The sequence below is a fragment of the Python bivittatus genome, unplaced genomic scaffold (assembly GCF_059951505.1).
Source record: "Python bivittatus isolate LINGU-HERP-01145 unplaced genomic scaffold, Pbiv_v1 ctg000170_np1212, whole genome shotgun sequence".
Classification (NCBI taxonomy): Eukaryota; Metazoa; Chordata; class Lepidosauria; order Squamata; family Pythonidae; genus Python; species Python bivittatus.
The window spans coordinates 1,791,909-1,817,566 of NW_028277039.1; the positions used below are offsets into that span (position 1 = coordinate 1,791,909).

The window sequence follows — 25,658 nt, forward strand, 5'->3', positions numbered from 1 at the left end:
CAAGCTAAGAGTCACTCCCCATCCCACAAGCTAATTTCCAGACTCATGTGGACCACCAGGCCAAAGACAATATTGACCAGAAGATCAGTTCTGGACTGCCAAGAGGGTGAATGTCAGCTTGCTTACCTGCAGCAGTCATCTGTGCAGTGGCCATCTATGGGTCTGCACCTGGGTAGACCATTGTTCCAGAATATACTCAAGTTGGGTTTTTTCTGGGATCAAGTTCCCCACATGGCACAGGACAAGTGCTTTTGTTCCAATCCTGGCACAACAGCCCAAAAGCACAACTAGGACATACACTGCGTGCACAATTATTAGGCAAGTTGTATTTTTGAGGATGAATTTCATTATTGAACAACTAGAGTGCTCTCAGTCAATCCAAAATGTTAATAAACCTCAAACCTGAATATTTAAGAAAGTAAAAGTGAGGTTTGGGCTCTCTTAGGAGCATATCTATGTGTATACAATTATTGGGCAACTATTAGTGTGCAGAATTATTATGCAACTAAATGAAAAACGAAATTTCCCCTATCTCACTCGTTTATTTTCATCTGTTAAAGTGAGAACAATAAACAACTCAAAATTTACAAATAAACATTTCTGACATTTCAAATAAAATATCAGTGACCAATATAGCCACCCTTCTTTGCAATAACAGTCATAAGCCTTCCATTCATGGAGTGTGTCAGTTTCTTGATCTGTTGACGATCAACTTTTTGTGCAGCAGCAACCACAGCCTCCCAGACACTGTTCAGAGAGGTGTACTGTTTTCCTTCACCGTAAATCTCCCGTTTGAGAAGGGCCCACAAGTTCTCAGTAGGGTTTAGGTCAGATGAGGAAGGAGGCCATGTCATTATTCTTTCATCTTTGAGGCCTTTATGGCTAGCCACGCAGTGGAGTACTTCGATGCATGCAATGGAGCATTGTCCTGCATAAACTTCATGTTCTTCCTGAAAGATGCAGACTTTTTCCTGTACCATTGCTTGAAGAAAGTGTCTTCTAAAAACTGGCAGTAGGTTTGGGAGTTGATTTTGAGTCCATCTTCAACCCGAAAAGGTCCAACTAGCTCATCTGTAATAATACCAGCCCATACCAGTACCCCACCTCCACCTTGCTGGCGTCGAAGTGGAGCTCTGTGCCCGTTACTGATCCAGCCACGGGCCCATCCATCTGGTCCGTCAAGAGTCACTCTCATCTCATCAGTCCATAAAACCTTTGAAAAATCTGTCTTCAGATATTTCTTGGCCCAGTCTTGCTGTTTCAACTTACGTGTCTTTTTCAGTGGTGGTCGAGTTTCAGCCTTCCTTACCTTGGCCATGTCTCTGAGCACTGAACACCTTGTACTTCTGGGCACTCCAGGTAGGTTGTAGTTCTGGAATATGACAGCACTGGAGGATAATGGGTTCCTGGTAGCTTCACGTTTGATTCTTCTCAAATCTTTGGCAGTTAAGTTGCGTCTTTTTTTCTCAACACGTTTCTTGCAACCCTGTTGACTATTTGCAACAAAACGTTTGATGGCTTTGTGGTCACGCCCCAATATCTTAGCAATTTCAAGAGTGCTGCATCCCTCTGAAAGACTTTTTACAATTTTTGACTTTTCAGAGTCAGTTCAGTTTTTTTGGCCCATTTTGCCTGAGGAAAAGAAGCTGCCTAATAATTATGCACACCTCGATATAGGGCGTTGATCTCCTTAGGCCACACCCTCCCTCATTACACAAATACACATCACCTGATACGCTTATATCCAATAAGCATTCAGGTTTATATAGCTTGGAGGTGGAAAATATGCATAAAATGATGACATGGTCAAAATACTCACTTGCCTAATAATTGTGGACACAGTGTACTCTAAGAGATCTTTGGTAAAAAGACCCAACAAGATCAGAAATGGTAACCAAAGAATTATAGCCAGAGAAGTAACTGAAATGAAATACAAAATTCTTCAGTGAAGAAACAGGTAGCGAATGCTCCTATGATGGTGGTTCTCTACTGTGGTGACAGAACTGAGGCACAGTGTTAGCAGGAGGATTCCCAACCAAAGGCTCAGCTGTACAATAACACAGGGTGGTTAGGTTCAGGCAGAAAACAACGGGCCTCAGCTGCCCAAGAGGACCACATCTGCAGAGAGGCACCTTCCTCTCAAGATGAGCATCATAACAAACAGGAGAGATTGAAATTTAGGGATTTTGAAATTGTGTTGCTTCTTGCAAGAACAAGGCTTAGGACAAGATTTTGGGATGCTGAAATAAGAGATTCTGCTTGGTCAATTAACCATAATATATAACTTGTTTTTTTCCCAATTATATCCCATTATTAGCAAAACAAGTGTTTATAGTATCAGCTCAATAGAGAAATGAACCTTTCTTAGTGATGGGATGCTGGAGTCAACATCCAAATGTCCTGTATGAAGGTTCACAGCCGCAAGAGCTTGGAACCCCGGTCAGAAGAACCAAATGCACCCACCCAGCCTCAAACCCTGTCATCCAAGCCATCAGCCAGCTTGCCTTGATGTCCCCGGTACTCCACACAGCCCTCACTGTGTCCAAATTCTTATGGCGACTGGTTAGCACCACACACATTGTCTCGTGGCCCTTCCGGATCTGAGACATGGCCTCCTCGTCTACAATTTCCGTCAGGCCTTGGTTCTTCATGGCCTGCAAGTACAGAGCCAAAAGGGAAATACACCAAGCTAGGTGGGAGGTGACCATGAATGCTTGCAAAGAACAACTTCGCACCCCAGCAGTCATAACCAAGGGATGCATCCTAGTTTAGGTTCTTCTTAATAGCTAACAGGTTTTAGCTTAGAAACAAAGCAACTATCGAGACAATAAGGTGGATCATTGTAGGGTTATATAAACTGATAGAGAAAAAAATCTGCTCCTGTCCTGTTACCTGAATCCCATAGAAAGATCTGGTTACCTATGTCTGAGGAGTCTCAATATAGGACAAATCAGTCACATACTACCTCCTGGTGGTCAGTATAAGTAAAAACACTACACAGAATATATACGGAGTAAAAATAGGGACATTACTAAGAATTGATGCTGTACTGGATCACAAAGTTGCCTTTGTCTTCCTTGGGTGTTTTTCACTCATCCTCTCACCCACTTTTGTTCTAAATACAATTTTATTAATACCCCTTAAAAAAAAAAACTAAATGGACAGGAGGAAATTAAAAGCTACATTTTAGCTTGGATAAGCTATGTCAATGACATTTTAATTTAATTCTTATGCCATTTTAAAATTCTTTGGAGAATCTTATTTTATGGCTTTTTATACAACTTGGTGATTATTTATAATTTCTTCTAAATATCAGAACTATCTACCTTTATTTAGAGAATAATATACAGTATTATTAAAATTATATATTATTTTTAGGTCTTGCAAATTTAGGGATAGATTTGTCTCAGTTGAAGAATTTGGTCACACTTGCTGGGATGCAAAACGCACAGAGGAGCCTGGCCTGGAAGAAACTTCAGAGCTTTTATGCACTTGGCAAACTTCGTACGGCCTTTCTCACCCACAAGTTCTCTTTGAATATGAAACACAATTGTGATAGCTTCTCTGTTCTAAAAACAAGCCATCTGTTCAATATTCTGCCCTCACGGCTTCTGGAGGATCCTTATGAGACAGCCCTTAGAAGGTGGGGACCTGATTTCCCTGCATTTCCTGCTTAAGGATGATGGGGGTGGGTTGGAGTCATCCGTCTTCCTTCTCTTGCTCTTCAGTGAGATCCAAAGGCCCTGGTTCTCAGAGATAAAGCAGGAAGCTCAACTTCTGGCTACATGCACTCAAAGGCTCAATGCCTCTTCCATGTTCTGGGGTGCCAGTACAGTTGGGGCTGCCTCTTTCTCCAGTTTCTCTTGGGAACTTGCCAGAAAGCCCGGGAGGGGGGGCGGGGGTTGGTTTGTGTGTGTCACTGAATTATTGCCCAATCTCTCCCGACCATTCTTATATCACCTAACAAGCCCTGAAATGAACTGACTCATTTTCTGGGTGTGTACATCACATCAAACCAGAAGCTAACCCAACAAATTTAATTTATCTTAAAAAATGCCAGGGTTAAAACTATCCAGGCTTATTAGCATGTCTGAATGCAGTCACTGGGCCTTGGCATAATCTAGCTAAGCCTGTTGTGTGGGTGCAGCCATACAGAAGGCAAGCCGTTTGCTGTTTACATCCTAAAGAATGTTCCCCCTTTGGTCAAACCAATAAACACTCCCTCGCTTAGCTGCTGTTTCTTCCCAACCTCTTTTTTTGCACGCAAGAAACATACCGGCAGGAAGTCAGAGGCCTTCAGCCCAATAGGCTCATTCCTGGCAGCCGGAATCACCGAGGGCTCCACCCTGGTTATTGGTGTTGAGGCGGCTATGGGCCGCCTCTGAACAGGGTCCGTCTGCAGTGGGGAATGACATGCCAGTCATGCAAGCTTTCAAGAGCAGAGATAGCCACCGACTGTCTTCCTGCTTCTACCTTGCTCAAAGGCCTAAGTATGCCCTTTGTCAAAAAGGGCTGCACGCTCAAGCGTTCTCTCCTCACTAAGTATCAGCAATGCCCGATTGGCCAGCTCAAAGTCCCAAGACCCTGAAGGGAAGCCAATGGAAGACCACCCCCATTTGGCAACTCATTTGCTTTCACCCACATTTGGACAGAACCAACTAAAGGTTTCCATGGAGAATGTAGTTGCCTCCATCCCCAAATGAGCAGCCCTGAAGCCCCAACTAAAGGTGGGGAGGAGGAGAGGCTGAAACGGCAAGGCACTTACACTCTCTTGGCGCAGCAACGGGGACTCGGTGTCTACTGCTTGACTGGCCCTTGAGGCTTCTTTGGCAAGTACAGCCTCTGGAGGGAGAGGGAGTAAGGACTTAGGGTCTCTTGGAAGAGGCAGAAAAAACACTGCTGCTGGTTCGAGGAAGGGCACAAGTCCTCTGGAGAAAAGTTCCAGCATTGGGGCTTTCTTAAGCTTAGAAAAGGCAGTGCATAAAAAAGAGCTTGACAAAGGTACATCAAATCATGCACAGTGTGAAAAATGCAGATGAGAAGTTTTCATTCTGCCCTCAAAATCTCAGGTATTTCTTCACAGAGCACACAGTTAAAGTGTGGAATTCAGTCCCACAAAACAGGGTGATGGACCCTGGGATGAGCAGCTTCCAAGGGAGACTTAACTGACTCATGGAGCAAAAACCCTGGGAAGAGAAGGCTATCAATGGCTCCCAGTTGTGTATTACTTCCAGTCAGGGAGGCAGGATACCACCCTATGAACTGCTGCAGAACACACAGGGAAAGATCAGGGCATGTGTCCTGCTTGTGTGCTTCCCTGAGACCTCCAGCTGTTCACGGAGATCACAGAAGGCTGAGCTACAAAGCCCTCTGCTCTCCTGTGTCCTGGATTGCAACCCTTAGGGATCAAATGCAATCTTTAGAGCAAAGAAGACACCCAAGAACTGAACTGACCAGTACGTTGAATGCCTTCCTCTATTATTTTCACTGAGTGCAAGGAATACCGAAGATAAAGCAAAAAACAAAACAAAACCAGTGTTCAAATTTATCTTTTACAAACATCCATGTGATATCAAGAATCTTATGCATGTATAAAGCCCTTCTGTATACTCCTTAAAAAGAAAGTCCTAACTCACCATCTTCTGGAGGTGCAGGAAAAGGCTCACTCTTGCTGGGTGGAGTCCGTGCTATAAAGACAAAAGTCCAACTTCAACTGGAACTTTCTTCTTTTTCATGGAGGTTACACAAGAGATGAGATTATTCTTGATCTCTAGCTTGACTGTAATACAACACTCCTGCACTGTCTATTAACACTAAGGGGCACTTCCCACATTAAAATCACCAGAATCTTCTGATACCACATGCACAAGAAGATTAGCAATGAAAAGTTTGTAATTCCAAACAGTATCTAACTCATCGCTGGAATATTGATTGCTTCTTCCAACAATATTCCAACAGTATATACTCAACATATATGAGCAGTAAAACTCTTGCTAAAGATCCACCTGAAAACTCAGATGTTATGACATATCTCAAAATCTAAATGACTACTGGGTCAACTATTTTGTAGTAACCTGCAACCTCTTGAAGTTTACTAAGCCAGCTAGAGTTGTATGGAATGTGCATTCATATCTGCTTCATAAAGATAAGGCTTTAAAAACTGGAAAGATTTATGCACAGGTTTTGCCCCAAAGCCAAGCCAAATTAATTCAAGAATGTTGAAGTCTGACTCAGGTGACTTCAACAGCACTCACTGATGGAGTTCTTTGGCTGGAAGATCTCTTTGTAATCCTCTAAGTTCTGGATCTCTGCAGTGGATTCCCTTTCTTCCCTGTCATCCTCACTGCTTGGACTGCGCCTCTCACTCTCCGAGCTGTGTTTCACTCTGAGGCATGAGAGACAGAGACAGAGACCAGTAAGCCAAGCTCCAGCACCTGGGAGCCCTCTGCCTACCCGTCTTCCCAAGACGTCCAGCCCCCTTACCTCTGGGGCTTGCTGCAGGTAGTTGCTGGCCTTTCATAGTTTCGTCGTAGGGAGGAGCCCACAGATGGGGGCTGAGTCAGAGGTTTGTCATCTCTGACCAGCCCATGGAGTCCAGACCCACATTTTGTGATTCTGCTGAGGTCCACAACATATGAAGAGACGGTGCTTTGGGTGAAAGAAACGCCAATCTAACAGAAAGAATCCGCATTCTTAGAATGTTAGGTATCCGCAAAGATCGTCTAGAAAAAGCTTCAGTTGTACGTCAAGATAGCTACCCTCTGTCAAAGCCGCTGGGAAGATTAGGGCTTCCAAGAGGGAAGGAAAGCTGCTGCATTTGCTGAAGGCTGCCTTGGCAAGCAGCAGGGCTGGGGAGGGCCAGAGCCCTGCCGTTCCTGCCCCTGCCACCTTGAGGCCCTTTGGTGGTGGCAGCATACCAACTGGAGCCAGAATCAGGTCAGGAAATCGGAGTGGCTTTGTGCAGTTCCTTCACTCACCAACTGATTGTTACAGATAGACAAATCAGCCACTTTGCCCCAATTCACCAAGACTACTTCAAAGCATCGCTCGGGCTCCCAGCCATACACTCGCAGGGCATCTTGGCTGCCGGCATACAAGCAGCAGCCATCGGGGTTAAAGAGCACGCACCTGCAGGGGAGGAGAGGCAACAATGAGTGTGCCATTCCACTCAACATGGGCTGCCAAATTCAAAGGGAAGCCTAAAATTGGCCAGGTGAAGCACTGCATCCACACACTCGATGAGAGGAAACACCTTAAATAACAACAAGAACAACCAGCCGCCGCCACCACCATTCCTGGTGACAAACATATGTTGCATCAAAAGGGAGCCCTTACCTAACAGGCGTGGCCTCTTCCTCGATGCAACTCACTGTCTGGAACTTCTCCAAGTCCCAAAATCTGACTGTCCTATCAGAAAACAAAACAAAACCTTAAGGAGGTGAAAGCGCAGGCATCTCCAATCCCATCTTCGAAGCAATGGGAAGTCAAACCAGTTGTCTTTCTTCACTGTTTGTTTACAGCAAGAGCCAGCCCCAGAGATCCAACTTCATGCTCCTCTCACATCTCATTTCTCTATTTCTGGGATCCTAAAGAGAGTTGCCATTTGCCTGAATCCCTAAGTGAGGAAAAAAAGACTACCATATCCTTAAACAGATTTCTGTTATCTAAAGAAGCAAGCAGCTAACTCAGCCAAAGTGTAAGCCCAAGTGTGAAACGTGAAAGAGCATGAACATGGGGTGGGGGTGGGGTTCAAACAGCTTTCCCCTTCATCTTTGCCTAGTAAAGTTCTACCTGTAACCCCTCTGACCAGCATGCTGAACCCAGTAAAAATGCTTCATTTTTTTAATGCAGACTGACATTTGTTAATGAAAGAAAGAAAGAAAAAAGAGTTACTCTGCAGTGAGATGGGCGGTGACAAATTTGAAAAAGGAAGGAAGGAAGGAAGGAAGGAAGGAAGGAAGGAAGGAAGGAAGGAAGGAAGGAAGGAAGGAAGGAAGGAAGGAAGGAAGGAAGGAAGGAAGGAAGCTTTAAGAAGGATTACAAGGACCTTTGGCTTTTTAAACATTAGAATATAATGTAAGTATGACAACCAGAAGATATGATAATATATAGGAGTGCTAATAATACAGGAGTGCTAATAAAATCAGAAAAAAATATAGAATGAAACCTTTGGCTTTGAGTGATAGCAGATATTGTATAAGAAATATAGGCTAAGATTTCATAACACAGATGCTCTGAAAAATAAATGGAGAAGCAGCAAAAAGGAATTGTCTCAACAAGTTACTTGATACACAGAAACATATTTCTACAATTTAATCCTGCTTTGTTGCCAATCCACTCAACAACAAAAATAATAAAGCCACAGCCAAATTACATAACTTGGGAGGAAAGCCAGTGGCGAAAGAGGGCAGAAGTCAAGACTTCTACGGCACACAAACTAACACTTAAGATTCTGGAGAAGGCAGAGGCTCTGGAGGAGAGCAGCACACTCGAAATTTCAATGCAAGCTTTGCTGCTGAATGCTGAATCCGTTCTAGTTCTCTGAGCAATCATTTTGTGTGCGTTACAGCAGATGGAGGAACAATCCTTCTGGGCACAAGAGATCACCATATTGCTGCCATCTCTTCTACAGCAGGAAAAGACACTTTGCTGGGGCTGTGCTGGTGGATCTGGGCCAAGTGGTATGCAGAGAGCTGAATCCTTCAGGGGACTACAACCCCACCAGGAAAGATTTTACACACTGACAACCAAGCAGGACAATTTAACATCAGCACCTCTAGCAACACCTCTGTTTATGCCAAGCAGTTACTGAATCCTGAGAGCTGTTCAAGGATTCTACAGTTTCCCAGTAGTGAAGGAAGCCTGGGGAGCAACTGAAGAGCACAAAGAGGATACAAACTCCAGTAAGTTACGTTCCCCAACAGCTTCATGTAGATTTCAACAATATGGAAAATATGGGGAATCCACAAAGGCAAATCCTGACTTCTTTCTGCAGCACCAGCTTCCAGACTGGCGAACAAAAAGGCTTTCCCACGCACATCAACAATTCAAAGTCTGCAAGCAAAATTATGACACATTCCAACAAGCCCTTGGCAAATCTTCTGCCACTTTCTTGGTACTACAATACAGCATCTCACGCCAATGCCCTTTATTCCCCAGCGAGAGCTTTTTTTACCTGTCGGAGCTACCCGAGGCCAAAAGGTACTCATTGGGGTGGAATTCAATGACGTTGACTGGTCCAGTGTGTCCTGTGAACTCAAACATGATCTTCCCAGCAGCCAGGTCCCACAACTAGACAGGGAAAGAACCACAAAAGCTTTTCTTGCAAGAGTGTTGATGGGTCAGAGTAAATTCCACTGGCATCAGCTAAGCTGCTAAATGGCCTAAACTGCCATCAAAGGGACAGACGGAGAAGGAGAGGGTTCTGGGCCGCACGGCACATCTACCTTCACTGTGTGATCATCGGAGGAAGATGCCAACCATTTCCCATCAGGACTGAACCGGAGACACCTAACTGCTTGGGTGTGGCCCTGCAAAGTGAAAACAGGCCCAGCAGGTTTGTTTATTTCTTAGACTTGCATCCTGCCTTTCATTCAAGAGTTCAAGGCAGCATACAAAATACCTGCTCCTCCCATTTTTATACAACAACAACCCGATGAGGTAGGTTGGGCTGAGAGAGAATGATTTGCTCAAAGTCACCCAGGATAATGACACCTCAGAGAGATTCCCCAGGAGTAAGTTAAGGCAGCACAGGGCACCGAAAGAGGGGAGAGGCCACATACTTTCTAACCGGAGTCCCTCTACAGCACTTAAGCTCATAAAAGGTTCTCAGGCAAAGGTCTGCAAAAAGATCTTGCCTCCCTCTTACAGGACTGCTCCTATTATACCGTTCTGCCTGTTGCCCAGCAGCGCCCTCCCCAAGCCCTGGATCTCACAGAATGGTGGCAGGGGGAGCTGCGAGGGAACCCAACCTGCCCTCCCTGGGGCTGACTTCAGAGGCAGCCTAGGAGTTCATGGTCACCATGACAACCACTGGCTCATCCCAGACCATCATGGCTACAACTCTTATGGGTGGACACACATTAGATTGGTCTTTTGCCTCAGAACAGCTGCTACGTGATCTGAGGGCAAAGGACGTTAACATGTATGTCTTGTGCTATCAGCACAACAGTTACTTTAAAGAAAGATGCTAATGTTCCATAATACTGATTTAACATCAGATCTGAACACTGTGTAAATTAATGCATAAATAAAATATTGGTGCATTAAGCGACTCTCATTGAAACATATTTTTAAACCATAAATACTCTTCTGCTCCTGTTTCATGCTGAACTAGTAGCTAACAAGTTGTGATTTCTGACTTGGGACTTCTAGCTTTTCAGGCTCGTTTCATGTGAAATGGCATGCCTCCAAATCAAATCACATCTTTCTTACAGTCACAGTCCAGCATCCACACCTCCAAAAATGTGTCTAATACAGTAAGAAGCATCAGGAAAAAGAGTTTCTTGTAAGTGCAATTAAAAAGGCTTCAACTGAACCCTGGTAAGACGGAGTGGGTGTGGGTGCGGGGAGCCTCAAGATCTAGGAGCTTATCATCTCTGGTTCTAGATGGGGTCGCACTACCCCAGACAGAACTGGTGCGTAATCTGGGGGTCCTCTTGGACTCACGACTCCTGTTTGAAGAGCAGGTGGCAGTCGTAGATAGGAGGGCCTTCACACAGCTTCGTGGTGTGTGTCAGTTATGCCCCTTCCTGGATCAGGAGGCCCTCTGTGTGGTCACTCATGCCCTGGTCACCTCCTGATTGGATTACTGCAATGTCCTCTACATGGGGCTACCCTGGAAGAGTATTCGGAAGCTACAGCTGGTGCAAAATGCAGTGGTACAGACTGTTTTGAACACCCCTAGGGTGGCACATATAACATCTCTGTTACACAAGCTGCATTGGTTGCCAGTTTGCTTCCGGGTCCAATTCAAGGTGTTGGTTATTACCTTTAAAGCCCTTCACGGCACAGGACCAAGTTATCTGAGGAGCTGTCTTGCCCCCGTTATATCAGCCTGCCCCACTTGGTCTGGCAGAAGGGGCATGTTGCAGACCCCACCAGTCAAGATGCTTCAACTGGTGGGGTCTAGGAAGAGGCCTTTTCTGCTGTGGCCCCTGCCCTGTGGAACAGCTGACCTCCTGAGGTGCAGTCCACCCCCACTCTCCTGGCCTTCCAGAAAAGTGTGAAAACATCGCTATGCCAGATGGCCTGGGGGCCTGATGGGGGTTCGCACTGTTGGAATTGGCTGATGGAATAATCAATACCACTTCCTCCATCATCTTGAATTGTATATAGTCTTTTTATATAGAATTGTTATTAACTAATTTTAATATGGATATTTACATTTTCATTGTTTTTACTGTTTTGGATTTTAATTGTGAGCCACCCAGAATCGCCCTCTGGGGGAAATGGGCAGCATATAAATTTGATAAATAAATAAAATGGCATACTTTATCCTACAGGAAAATGGATTAATATTCTGCTTTCTCTTTATTAGAATACAAGTATATTTATCATTCCTGATTCATAAAGCTTTTCAAATTGTCCCAATAAATGTTATGCATTGCAAAAGTGGATTTCAGGATATCAGTTGAAAGAGAACATGGTTTTCTTCTTACCTTGTACCTGAAGACACAACCTTTCCTTCTTACATCCCAAAGCTGCATGAAAGAAAAAGTACTGTTTCTTTTTAAAAGAAAAAAAAATTAAATATCCTGATCAATCAAGGTTTGTCTTAAACTAAGAAGTCCTGATTTCTGATCTGGGACTGAATAACTGTTTGAAAGCATAGAGCTAATATAATTTGAAAGGGATATTTGAATGCCCAACTTGCATTCTGACACTAAGAAGCATCTTTCTCTTTTCTTATGGCACTTCCTGCACTCCTCCTCCTACCTTGTGATAATGGTGCCCAGATCTGGCTGTTGTTGGCTTCTACAAATGGATATCTATCACCATGTTGGAGGAAAAGTATCCTTTGTTCATGGTTACATAGAACAATATACAAGCAAATGTGCATTTCAGATCTCTGGCCAAGCAGCGTAACCCTTCCCCATTTTCATTTGATGGCCCAGGAGAAATATGGACTACAGTAGGATGAACAAGAAGCTGACTGTAGCAATGAGATTCAAAAGTGGCAAAAAGACTCACGAAAACCAAGAACCGCAAGCAGCTTCTTGAGGAAACTGACCATTAATTCCTACACCTCAAGCAGGATCCCCCACCGTGTCCGCTTCTGTTGTCGCAAACGTTCATCATCATTCTGCAAGGCCACGCAGAGAGTGGCAGATGTATTGGCCTTACCTTAATGTTGGTGTCCAGGGACCCTGAAGCCACAAAGCCTCCATAAGGATGGAAATCTAGGCTGCAGATATTTGCTTTATGGCCCATTAATGTACGGAGAACTGGAGAGGAAATTCAGGGGAAGAAAATTATGCTCTAAAAAGACGCTAGTGTTCTGCCAGTGATAAATGCATACCAGACAACATGGTTGATATAATTTTGTGTTTTATTTGGTTAAGGTTTGTGTGAGATGGGTGGCTATGTAAATGTGATATATAAATAAAAGATAAATAATTTATTGTAAAGTTGAATCAAAATGCAACTTCTTAAAGGTGAATCTGTATGTCAAATTAGGATCATTTTTCTATAACTGAAGAAATCAATGGGGAAGGATATTTGATTGTTATAAACTTGTCACAAGAGGCCACATATTGCTGTGCAAAATTATAGAGGCTTGAATGCCAGACAAACAGGATTTACTTCCTATAATAGTTTATATCTGAATGATAAAAACATACAGCTCCAACTTCTTGGTCAACTGACTAGTCAAACGTTACCAGGCAACAGTCAAGTACTGAAATCATTAAAAGTATTTTTATAGTAGTGGGAAAAATATGCTAATTACAGAAGCAATTATCTTTAATGAGAGTCCATAGTCCAGTCTCTCCCATTAGCATTGGAGTAAATCAGAGAAACCAAACACAGCTGACCTGGTGATTGCTTGGGCTGACTTTCTAGATGCTTGTAACTAGGGCAAACTTCTACTCAACAGAGCAACACTTCTGACTAGACATCATCTTCCTGACCCCAGGAAGAATTCATTTTTCAGAAAAAGACAGGAGGCCAAGAAACTATGCAGAACAGCCAGTCCAGTGGGCAAAATCTTCCCTAATTCCACATTACCCTTTTCTTATAAAGCACTTGCTTCTAGACCTCTGCTATTTCCTCCATACATAAGGAGTTTATAGAAGAGAAGTGGATGAAATCTTCCTGAGTAAGATGATGTGGTGTTGCTTGCTGCTTTTAGGTTGCAATTGACCAACCTATTAGACTATCTTTTTATTTCAAAACATTAAAAAAAAAAAACAGATATACCTAGTGATTGTTTTTTTCCTCAAATACAAATAAAGTTCTGTGGTGCTTCTATTAACCAATACCTTTACCTGATCATTTCAGGACATAATTGTTTTTCCATCTGCTAATCCTTGTAAGAATAGTTCTTGCTGTAACTGCAGTATTTTTCATAATTCTACATGTATGCATTTTTTACACTTATCCACAGCTCACAGATGGAGACTGATAGAGATGGAGAAGAGCTGGTCCCAAGAAATGAACCTACAGGCCAGAACCCTTTCTATATTATTTGAAATACCACATGCTTCCTTAAGAACTAATCCTCCACTTAGTCATTTTTATCTAATTAAGCATGGCTCTATTTGTCTGATTAATACTAGCAATTCATTTTTATGCTTTCTGAAAAGTGGTACCCTGCAGATACTAAACATAAGCATATTACATGCCATGATGTTTCAAAAATGCTGCAAAGGATGTATTATGTGTCTATACTATAAATATTTATCAAATGAGATCCTAATCTATGCACAACTTTTCTCTGTTGCTTCAAGGAGAATCAGTTCTGTTAATAATTGCATAGTTTCCACTTTTAACTAAGATTTAATTCTAAACAAGACCACCAATCAGTTTGAATAAATATCTATGTGAAATAGAAAAGCTAAAGACCATGTTGTATTTCTGTTTCCTGTGTTATGATTTCTTAAGGCAAAGCTACTGCGTGGCACAGAAAGGAAATCTATGGCTCAAAGCTCTTTATTATTCGCTATGGTCAACATGGGAGAATCCAGGTACGCCCAGTTCTCATACAGAATAGACCGAGATCAACTATAGACTTTTATCTGAGAAAGACTGAAGGAGTAAATGCCCTTGTAACCTTCAGAGCAAGACTTAGTTGACTGGCATCCTTTCTACAGGCCAGTTAGACAAGGGAAGGTGCCAGAACTTCTTTCAGACCTACTTTTGGCAGCTTCCAAGTCCCAGATCCGAATGGAACCTGACTGAGATCCTGCAACAATGAGCTCTTCATTTGTATTTATCTTCACACTCTCCACTGGCGTTGTGTGACCGGTTAGACTCTGAACAAGAAAAAGCAAGAGTCAGCCAACTGAAGGGAGGGGTGCCAGCCACAACAGTCAAGTTGGTCATGAAACAAGGATCTGAGCAATAGCAGCACATTAAAAAAGATCTTTGAGATACAGGTGCCTTAATTTTGCCTTTTGGTGCAAAGCCAGGTCAAAATTATGCAAAAGTTAATTATTTCAACTTGCTAGTTTTATTAAACAATAAACACTTCCTGATTTTTTTGTGGAAAAGTTTAAAGAGATGGCTGCAAAATAAATTACTATAAATATTTCCTGTTACCAGCTGCTATTTCTGCCTCTGAATTCTCTTGTTACCTGTGCCATGGAAAGACAGAATCTCTCTGCTCTGTTAAAAAGAGCATCTACAGCTGTTCAGCTCCAGGGATATCTGTGGTAGCAAGGAGACAAATGTTGTCCAATGGAAAAAAGATCCATTTCTTTGAGCCAGAAGGAAATACAGGTTTGGGTGTCATGCTGGCACATAGGAAATATACGTTTGGATTATTCCTTGGTAAAATTAATCAGTACTATTTTTCAATAAAGAAAAGAGTCTTGGGAATGACCATCTGGTAATGTGCTGTAGAGTTTGCTATGGAAACTAAATCAGTCTCCATTTGTGGAAGTGACTGCTACTGTGTGTTTTAACATACCAAAGGAAACTGTTGGGATGGTTTATATGACTTTATAACTAAACAATGTGCTACTATTACAGTGGTGGTTATACTGTTGATTCAATACTGCATGGCTGACATAAAGCCAGGGTCCTCCTACTGGACACTTCCCTTGTCACCCTCAATTTCTTAACCTTGGACTACCAATGCTCTGGAAAAGCCAATGCCAATGCCATCTTCTAGTAGCTATGTATTTTCTCTCCTAACAGGACAAAAGTTACTGGGCCTTTTGTGGGGTAGGGAGGTTGCTTCACTGGCCTTCACAGCAGCCCCAGGAGACTGGGGATTCCTACTGTAAAAGTGAGCTGGGGAGCCAACCAATCCAGCCTCCATCTGAAGATGAAATACCAGCAGTCCAAACTCACCACGCAGCGACTGGGTTCAGGTTCCTAAGTATCAATCCTAAAAGCTGCCTAACAACTTAGGAGTCCCTCTTTTCCTAATGCAGTACAACATTCTTTGATGAAACTCCAGCTGGTTTTGCAGTCTTAACTCAGGTTATTGTTTGCTAAGGAAGCCATGGTGGCCTGGTTCACAAATAAGCCTCGGAGCCATTTACAGCCACAGGGGCTGGGTAATCATTAATTACAGCCTTTGTTGTATCAAAATTAAAAATAATTCTCACTAATTTTCCTTAACTAAATACTGGACTGCAAAATATCATTACCCACAAACATTCTGCCAGCATTTAATGCTATCCAAATTTATTTTTAATGTTTGTGTAGAAGTATGCTGCTCAGCTTACGCTTATGGCATGTTAGCTTGGGAAAGGTCTGCGCAGAGCATCCGAAAGCAACAAGCACCCTTATGAACATTCCATCCCTTCCCATCATTGCTATGAGACAGCTGCGCCAGCTGCTGGGCAGACTTTACCCCACACTGGCAGAACTCCTCTATCACTCTCAGTGTGTTGCAAATTGAGCTGCTTAATGATTGGTTAAGGAAATTTACCCAGCCACAAGACTAAAATGCTAGGGTGTGACCACGGAAAAGCACAACCCAGTTTCAAGTACTGCTGCAGACTGCTATTTGTCTTTTTAAAAAACACAACATAACAGATGCCCCTCTCTTCTTCCAGTAAAAATCAGCAGAGTGTTTGGTTAAGTTGCCAAAACACTGTCACAGCAGACAGAAAAACTACCACCTTGTGGTTTAGCAGAAGTGTAACATACTTCTTAAGGAATCTCCCCTTTTCTGTTTTTAACCAAGTAATAAGCTATTTTCTTGTGAAAGAGAGCCAATTTGGTGTAGTGGTAAATGTGTTGGACCAGAAGCCAGAAAATTGTGAGACTAATTTGAAGACAAATACATACCCTCCTGGGAAACTGGGCAGCTCTGCAAGTTACCTTCTTTCTTAACAACAAGTATTCATATTTTAATATTTAAAGTAAAAGGGGGTTCTTATGTCTTTTTTTCCTAATAACATTTGATTTTCTCTTTGGAAATTGGCTTATCTCCCACTGGTGAAAGGAAGGAAAACCTGAACCCTCTGGTCAGCATTTATTTTAACAGCCAGGAGGTCGCATTATAAAAATTACTTCATTGTTTCTATTTTAACTATTCTGGTGACTAAAAGGTAGCACAGGTTGTTAGAATGATATCTCTTTCACACACTGCCATTGGGGGGAAGATATCAGGGGAGATTGGGGGTGGCAGTGGGAACTACCATGCCACTACACAAAGCAGGAAAATGGGGCGAGTGTTGGAAGATCTTGAAGATCTGGAAAAGCAGGTTTGAGACCTCCAGCTTTTCACCTTACAGGATCAACCCTCTGCTACGAGGGTCTAGCGCAAATCACACATAGATTCAGAAGACTCCTCCTTCCAGGGAAGCCAAGTTTAGGATCCGAGACTTGGAAGGGGACTTTCAAGCCCTTCAGCCCAACCTCTTGCCTAGAGCAAGACCACAAAAGACCTCTGCAGCTGATGTTTCATGGCCTTACTTCCCAGAGACACAAAGCAGCCTAATCATTTTGATCAAGAATTAGGAAAACTGGTGGAAAAACAGTTAGTTGAGGATGACCTACACCACAGGATGGAATCAGAAGTGTGAATTATTTAGGATATAACTGATAGTAGTGTGGACTACAACAGGGCACATGGCAATTCTGTTAAGCAACTCAGTGTTAAAATTATGGTAAATCTGCCAGCCAAGACAAATAAAACGTTACTATTATTATCCAAAAAGAGCAGCAGAATAATTGCCTTCTTAGAGTAGTGACAAAACACTCTGTGTGGTCACTTTCTCTCCTCAAGTAGTTTATACTTAGGTACCAGTCTGGGCTTATCAGTTTGTTTCTTCACTTCGCAATCCATGCACTGAACACTTCAGAGAATTATCTCAAGTGCAAATCCCTTTCTAAAATAAACAAAGTTTACATAATGGGGTTTGACTACTGGTCAATGGCTGTGAGGCTCCAAGCCCCAGCCAAAAGCATGTAATACGGAGCATCAATTACAGGTAGTCCTCGCTTAACGACCATTCATTTAACGATGGTTCAAAGTTATGATGGCCTTGGAAAAAGTGCTTTACAACCTGTACTCACACTTAGAACCATCACAAACCATCACACCACCCCTGCAGTCACGACGTCGCAATTTGTGACCTTTTTTACCACAGCTGTTAAGTGAATCACATGGTTGTTAAATGAATTCTGGCAAAAAACATCCATTGGGGAAGCTGGATTTGCTTAATGACCACGTGGCTTGCTTAACAACCATCATAAAAATGGTCATAAAATTGGGTCCAATCACGTGGTGACTCGCTTAACGACCATTCTGCTTAACTATCAATTTTCCAGGCCCTATTGTGGTTGTTAAGCAAGGGCGACCTGTAATACCCACCAGAAGGCAGCACCTCCTTATCCAATTTATTACAGAGCTCTCCCACATAAGGTGGCATTCCAAGGTTCCCCAGAGAACCCAGCAGTGATCAGATGCAGACCTGCTTAGTTTCAACATGGCTTCTGCCCGATATTCAGTAAGACTATAGATTTGTGCAGAACACTGGAATGGATTCCTGACTCCCTGAGGCCAAGGAATGGCAGCTGGTATCACTGGCATGGAGATCAGTTGGGGCCTATTTCTCCCCCAATCTGCCACTGCCACCACCTCTGTTCACTTGTCTTTTCCTTTGGATACTAAAGAGGTAAGGGCAAGGGAACATCAGGGGAGGATGCTTTAAAAAGAAAGAGGGCTACCTCTAATGACTACCTAACTACCTGCTCAGCCACTAACAGTCCAAAGCATGTCTCAGGAATAGCATTACAGAGAGAGTCTTCAGGTGACTTTGTGGGAGTTCCACTGGGCCAGAATTAGGCATCTCAGCACAGTGGGTCCCTGGACAAGACTCCAATAGCACAATCCTATATACGTCTACTAAGTAAATTTCCTTTCTTCTTAATGGGCTTTACATAGAGTATAGATGATTACAACCAGCACAATAAGGAAATTGTGGCAATGCTACAACTATTAAATGAAACCCACCAACAAACTAAAGGAGCATCAGTGAGAACACAAAAGGCAGCTACAGAGCATCATAACTTGTAATGCATTCCTTAAACGGTGACTTTTACTCATTAACTGAGTCTGTGTGGGGGTTGGAAAAGGCCTTTAAAAAAATCATACAGGAACACATATTCTTCAAAAAAAATAACTGTTTCTTTGTTAAATTATTGTGGGAAAGAGACAGAACATTCACTTTCACTAAGCCATAATGTGGTTTGTCTGTCTTTGGCTTAATGTGCGATTTGAATCCAACCAATTGCAATTTATTCAATAAAACATGGGTAACTAATCCATGTGGTTAACAGGTCAAAAACAGTCTTAGCGCATGTGTTAAGCACCTTGTTCCAGAGCACCACAGACCACTTTCACAGCACCTAAAACAGTTAGGTGAGCCCACAACTAATAGCACAGAAGAAACAAAGACTCCCTCCCTCTTTTGTTCCTGGATGAAAAAAAGGAGGAGCAGGGTGTTAGAAGGAAATATTGAGCTTCTTCTCCCTGGCCCATCTCTTCTATTATCACAGAGAAATTAACCAATTCTTACCATAATGCAGTTGGGCTTGTTAACTGACCAGATATTAACCCGACAATCATCTCCACCAGTTGCCAGGAGCCGGCCTGAACTTTTGCCCAGGACAAGGGAAGAAACGTTGCTGCTGTGTGCAATGATTTCCTCTACATAAAAAAGCAAGTGCAAGCTATTAGCTTATTTTATTAGTTCTTCAATTACTGGCAGTCATCTCTCGCCTGCCAGTCACACACAGAGCAGGCAGTTGGTAGTCAGGTTTACTTCAGGTAAGTTTATCTGCATATTTTATACATGCTTATGGTTACAACCTAATATTACAGTGCATTACCTGAGATTAAACCCTCCTGCAATATATAGTTGCACAGAACTGGAGTCTCAAAGAGGATAAGAATCCAAATGCTGCCTTGTTGCACTTGTACAACCCCTGAAGTCCACACTGGAGACCAAACTAGTCAGGTTAGACACTCTAAAATCTGCAGCCTCTGCTAATTTTGTGCCCATCAACTTCTGTGGAGAACTTCCAGTTTCAGTATGAGCAGGGGCTTACTTTTTTGGTTCTGCTTGGCCCATCAGAGAAAGACCACCAAGTTCAGCATAAAGAGCTTCACTAACAGCTGTGGAAATCTGACACCTGGGCTTTTTAGTAAAGCAACTGCTATCCTTCGGAGCTGCTGCATCCTCCTTGGCTTCCAGCCTGAGAGCTACTCATCCTCGAAACCAACGGGACAAGGCGGCGATTGTCAGCTCAGTAGGACGCCCCACTTCAGCAACTACCTCTGCCCCTCTGCTGCTGGCCTAGACTGATGGCCATCCATTCTTCAGAGGACCTAGACTAACCTCCCTATTGGGTTTCCTCCCTCCCTCCCTCCTTTTTCCCGTGCTGCCCTTCCCTCTCCCAGCCATTTTCTTGGAAGAAAAAGAACGAGATGAGGTGCGGCCAGTAGCAATACACTCCATGCCCCAGAAGTCTCCGGAAAGGAGGAGTGAGGAAAAGAAGCACCCGAGAACCGGGAGCACAGATGCCAAGGAGCAGGAGGGAAGCCGAAACAGAGCTGCCCTCCTGCCAACGATGGCTTTACTCACGCAGCTTCCAAGCGGTCTTGGTGGTAACTGCTGCCGCCATTGCCGGTTCTCCCTCCTGAACGGGGTCTTCTTCATCAGCACGGGGGGCTGGACCCCCCAGATCCCAGGTTCTAGCTTCCGATGGAGCTGCAGCAGCTAAGTTAGCGGGGAAACATCCGTGCCTCCGCCTCGGTCTTTCTTCTAGGCGCGTGGAGGGTGGCCTAGAAAGAAAAAGGGGGAGAGAAGACCAGCTTGAAAGGGCAGAAGAGCCCCCGCCCAAGCCGAACCGTCTGCAGGCAGATCAGAGGACCAGGGCTTTCTCTCCTCATCCCCGCCCCCTGCAACAAAACCCCCACTTTCCTCAGAGGCCGATTTTCCCCCACGGCGCACCTCGGGAGGAGGGCAGCGCCCGGCCGCCACCTTCCTTGCTTGGCTGCAGCGGGGAACGGCGGGCAGAAAACCGCCCCGACCCTCAAAGCTCGCTCAAGGGCGCCGGCCTGGCTTCCTGGCCGCGATCGCGGCGGCGAGGGAAGGCGCGGCCGCTCTCGTCTCGGGCCGTCTTGCCATCTGGTGGCGGGGAGTTCCACCGCCCGCCCACCAGCGACCGCAGCCACCAAGGACTCTGCGGAACTACGCGGCGCTCACTGGAGAGCTCAGACCGGGAAGGCTCGCGGCTTCTCGCCCAGCCCCGCAGGCCGGTTGAACGCTCACCTGGCGGCGTCGCGGCGCTTCGGCGGTGAACGGCTCCGGGGCTCTCGGCCGCCCGCTCCCATCCCGCGCCCCGATTGGCCGCTGCCTGACAACCGACGCCCTGGCAACAGACCGCGCACCAGTGCCCTCCCCTTCCCGGGCCCAGCCCATCCCGCTGCCTCTTTGGCTCGTCGGCCCGCCAATCAAAGCGAGGGCCGCCTTTCCCAGCGACGTTATCCAACCGCTACGAGGATTGAATAGCGCGAGAACGAGGCTGAGACACCCCCTAGACTAAGAAATGAAGAGTCGCCAAGCCGCCCCACTGTGCTTCCGTTGAGGGCATTGTTTGGACGACAGGGGCGGTGACGTAGGCGGAAGCTCCTCAACTGGGCTGAGCTTAAGTGCGGATCCGAAGTCGCCGAAGAGAGGCGCGGCTTCTTCTTGAGGCTGTTTCCTTTGGGATTCCTGGGCTGCCCGCTCCGCAGCTGCTCTTGGCCGCGCCCAGCAGAAGCCATCCTCAGACGCAATAAAGAACGCAAACGCCGGAAAAAAAACCACCGTGGCGCCACGCGAGGCCCGGGGGGACTCGGCTGGAAGGGCCAGGCGTGGCTCTGGCGGGGGCGCGGCCCAGAGAAGGCCGGCTTCCTGGGGGCAGAGGCCGAGGCGGGCGGCGCCGTAGGAAACCGTGCCCAGCGCAGTCTCGACGGGCCCTCCAAGCAGAGGGCGGTTCCTGCCTGGCGTTGCCCCAGAAACAGACGGGCGGAGCGGGGCGGCCGGGGCCGGGCCGCTTTCCAGGCCGGCGGAGATCGGCCCTCCCTCAGCGGAGCGGATCCGGCACCCCGTCGCCCGCCGGGGAGGACCCCGTCCGCTCCTCCCTCGGGAGCTCCTCCCAGTTAAGCAGGCCAGCCTGGCTTCCATGGCCTCGATGGGACCTGCCGGCCGGAGCTCGCCTCTTCGCGAAGCGATTTTACCCCTCGGGACTTATTCCACCCCAGCAGAGCGCGGGACCGCCGGGCATCTCTGCCGGGCAGGAGTGCGAGGCCTTGCCCCTTGGATCACCGGGACGTGATCCCTGCAGCGGTGTAGGCGTCTCTTCTGACATTTCATCTCCCGAAGCTCCTTCGGAGGCCCCACGTGCATCCTGCGATCAACGTACAGCGAGGACCGCATAGGAGCCAGTAGGCCTCTGTGGGCCAGGGCCAAGGCCTCCGCCAAGCCCAAGCTCCTGCTGGAGCCTCCCAGCAAGCCAAAAAGCAATCAGAAAATAATCAGTTCACAGCAAGGAACTGATGGGTCATGTCCTCAACACCCAAATCACATCACAGCTGCCCCAAGATAAAAACCAGATCTAGCATGTGACCTCCAATATAGGTTTTTAAATTTTAATTCTGTGTTAAAGCCCTTGACAGGACGTAGTGGAACAGTACAAAGCGGTTCCAGAAGAATTTTTGCATTACCCCAAATGTCCCTGTGGAATAAGAGCTCATTTGTCCATTTTTTTGTATTTTTACAATTTATATGCCCTACACATGCTGACCTGGCATGTGTTATAGATGGGTTTGAGCAACCTGGAAAGCGGGGAGTCTCCTCAAGATGCCCAGATTTCTTGCACTGAGATGGAGAGAACAGTTGGAAATCCTGTGGTTTATATGAACTGCCCAGCAGAGTCCTCCTAAGAAGCTTGACTAGGTCTCAGGGCTGATTTGGAGTCACCTGTTTGGGGTTAGGAAAGGTCAGTCTTCGTGGCTTGGGAGCTCAGTTGGGAAATGTTTAGAGCTCAAGGTGACCCTGGTCTTTACGCAGGCAATCTCAGGCTGACACACAGAGGCAGCCATGTGCTTGATCTCATCATTGCCTCCGAACAGTTGCTGAGGGATCTGGATAAGGAGGGTATTTCTTGGATCCCTTTTTGCTCCAGATGAGATTGGTGCCACTGGGACTTCTATGGGTTGAACAGGTCAATTGAGGTTGGTCATCCTAGGCACCTTATTGGATTCAGGCAGACACCAGGGCAGTTCTGTGGAGTGCCTGGCTGCCCAATCACAAGAAGCAAGGCAGGATTGCTCCCTGACAGCCTGTTTCTGTTGGGTGATCCTCCCTGGCTTATTGAGGAGCCCCAGAAAACAAAGTGGCAGAGGCAAGGCCTGGAGTGCCAGTGGAGAAAGACAAGAAACAGTCCTCATGGAGCATAGGTACACATTTAAGTTTGAGCCTGCAAAGCAGGCAAAGCATTAATTGTCTCCTCATATGTCAGTGAGCTATTGGCCAATGGCCTTTTTACAATGGCCAACTTTCCATTAGGAAAAGGACAAGAAACCCACCTGGTCATTGTGATTGGTTTGTGCAGCATTTTGGCAATAACATTGCTCTGATTCTTAAGCTCTGAAGAGCAACTAGGGCTGCATCTTGCCATGTTATCTGAGAACTGCTTTGACTGAAATCTGAGGAAATGGATAAAATGGTCAGTGGTATGTCCTCAGTCACTTTTGTGTTGGCTCCATGTTTCTTGGCTCCTGCATGGGGCAGAGAAAGGTGTGATGATCTGAATCTGGAAAAGGATCAGTGCCGTGCTGCAGAAGGGAGCTGTGTCTGCAGCCTTGAAAGAGGTGATGTGCCCCTCCTTAAGAGTGCCCCCCCCCAGATCCAGCCCCTTTGGACAACTGTCATCCAATGTCTAATCTCCCCTTTTTAGAGGAGAGTGTTTAGATACAGCCTCTTGGCAACTACAGAGCATCCTACAGGAAGTGGATTATCTTCCATATCCTTTTCAATCAGGGTTCAGACCTGGGAGAGAAGGCATTGATTACTCTTGACAATAATCTTTGCTGGGACCTAGATGGAGGTACTGCACCATCTGGTCCTGTTAGAGCCCCTTGATACCATTGACCATGATATTGGTCTGGATTGTCTGTGAGACTAGGGACTGGAGATACTGTTTTATAGTCTGTCTGCTCCTTCCTTAGTGGGCAGATCCATTAAGGAAGAGAGAGAGAAGGGCCTGATGCTTTTTTTTTTTGTGAGGAGCTGCAGGATGCAGCTCTCTCTCCCCCCTGCCCCCTTCAGTCAGAGAATATCCATCAATTTGACATATCGTGACATTAGTATGCTGAAACCTGGTTATGGATTGCTACTCTGGCTGCAGAGATGTGTCAATGTCTTGACCCAGTTTTGGGAGCTATGCACAATTAGGGGTCTGCTGGACTCATGGCTACTGTTCTGCGGCTGAATGGCTATGGCCAAGAGTACCTTTGCCCAGCTTTGGCTGATGTACCAGTTGTAGCTCTACCCAGAGCAGGAGGACCTTACAATAGTGATTCATGCCCTCACCACTATGTAGTTGGGCTACTGCAGTGAAGTTTATGGGGGTTTTCCTTGAAAACCATTAGGAAGCTTCAGCTAATCTAGGAAGGCAGTAGCCCAGTTGTTGATCACTGCAAGCACGTTGCACCAGTGCTTGAGGCCTTGCACTAACTTCCCATTGGCTTACAGTTGCAGTTCAGCTGTGTCTTAGCCTATGCAGCCCTGTATGGCTAGGCTGTAAGGTATGGGGCTGCCCTCTCCAGCCAAGATTGAGCCAGGCATCTCAGGAGAAGCTGCTTGTCGTTCCCCACTATTGTGAAGTGAGGAAAGCTACAATCTGCAGGAGCCACTTCTCACAGCTGCAACTCTCCATGGAACAGCCTCTCAGCAAACCCCCACGTGGCTCCAAATGTATTTGTCTTCCGAAAGCTGTTAAAAACTGAACCGTTGGAGATTATGCTGATGTGATTGTTTTTTTTTTAAATTGGCTTTTTATTTTATGATTATTTTTACTGTATTTTTACAGTATACATTTGTTGTGACTTGCCAAAAGTCCACTTGATAGCAGCAGATACAGATGAGAAAACTAATAAAGATGAGAATGCTTGTTTTTAACTTATAGAATGTTTTAATTCTTGATTTTATTGTACACCACCCAGAGTTACTTCGTGTGAGATGGATGGCCATATAAATTTGACAAATATGTAAATAAAGCTCCACAGTTGAACTGATTTGTGACAGCAGACTATAGATGGGGACAGTATGTCTTCTCTTAATTTCATGACCACAGGGGAGAGGGGTTGACATTTTGGAGGCCCACTCAACAATGTCAACACAAGTTGGGTTTGCAGAAGAAACTAGCCTAACGTGTACAGGTGGTCCTTACTTACTGACTGCCTCGTACAGCAACCATTCAAAATTATGACAGTGCTAAAAGCATACGTTTATTTATTTATCAAATTTATTTGGCCTCCCATCCCACCCAAAGTGACTCTGGGCAGTGTACAATAAAACCAAGAATTAAAACAGTTTGTAAACCCCTTAAAATGTTGTGACCAATTCTTATATTTATGACTGTCACAGCATCCTTGGCCATCTGATAACCATTTGCATGCTTGCATGCATTTTCACTTGCAACAAACAGAGTTAATACAAAGGCAGAAGTAAAATTGTAAGTTGCATCCACGTGATTTTCCACTTAGCGATTGCATCACTTAGCAACCAAGTTGGTGGTCCCAATTGTGGTCACTAAGCAAGGACTACCTGTAGTTAGCTGGTTTGCAGTTCAGTGTGTTATGTAAAGCCAGGCAACTGGCTTTATTTTTTAACCATGTTTCATTTAACCAGCTGTTAGCCTGTTGTGCCAATACAACCAATACGGAAAGGAAAGCGAACAGCTCTGCCATCTTTAGAACATCA

General features: G+C 45.1%; 1 protein-coding gene across 8 annotated transcripts in view; it reads right to left on the minus strand.

The window, feature by feature from the left end:
* Positions 1–25,658, minus strand: part of KATNB1 (katanin regulatory subunit B1) — a 33,727-nt gene that overhangs the window by 5,003 nt on the left and 3,066 nt on the right. For 4 of the 8 annotated variants that reach the window (XM_025171865.2, XM_007436232.4, XM_025171863.2 and 1 more), the window contains exons 2-16: positions 20,271–20,470; positions 19,203–19,333; positions 14,357–14,474; positions 12,346–12,446; positions 11,661–11,702; positions 9,447–9,530; positions 9,176–9,291; positions 7,336–7,407; positions 6,978–7,128; positions 6,484–6,671; positions 6,255–6,385; positions 5,637–5,687; positions 4,766–4,842; positions 4,277–4,396; positions 2,505–2,654 (exon numbers count right to left, since the gene is read on the minus strand). In XM_025171865.2, coding sequence (XP_025027633.1) covers positions 2,505–2,654; positions 4,277–4,396; positions 4,766–4,842; positions 5,637–5,687; positions 6,255–6,385; positions 6,484–6,671; positions 6,978–7,128; positions 7,336–7,407; positions 9,176–9,291; positions 9,447–9,530; positions 11,661–11,702; positions 12,346–12,446; positions 14,357–14,474; positions 19,203–19,333; positions 20,271–20,310 — 1,572 coding nt within the window. In that variant the 5' untranslated portion in view covers positions 20,311–20,470. Of the gene's footprint in view, positions 1–2,504; positions 2,655–4,276; positions 4,397–4,765; positions 4,843–5,636; positions 5,688–6,254; positions 6,386–6,483; positions 6,672–6,977; positions 7,129–7,335; positions 7,408–9,175; positions 9,292–9,446; positions 9,531–11,660; positions 11,703–12,345; positions 12,447–14,356; positions 14,475–14,795; positions 14,869–19,202; positions 19,334–20,270; positions 20,471–20,639; positions 20,937–20,960; positions 21,609–25,658 lie in introns of those variants that run through there. The other 4 variants (XM_088135517.1, XM_025171864.2, XM_088135518.1 and 1 more) reach the window with 4 other exon arrangements.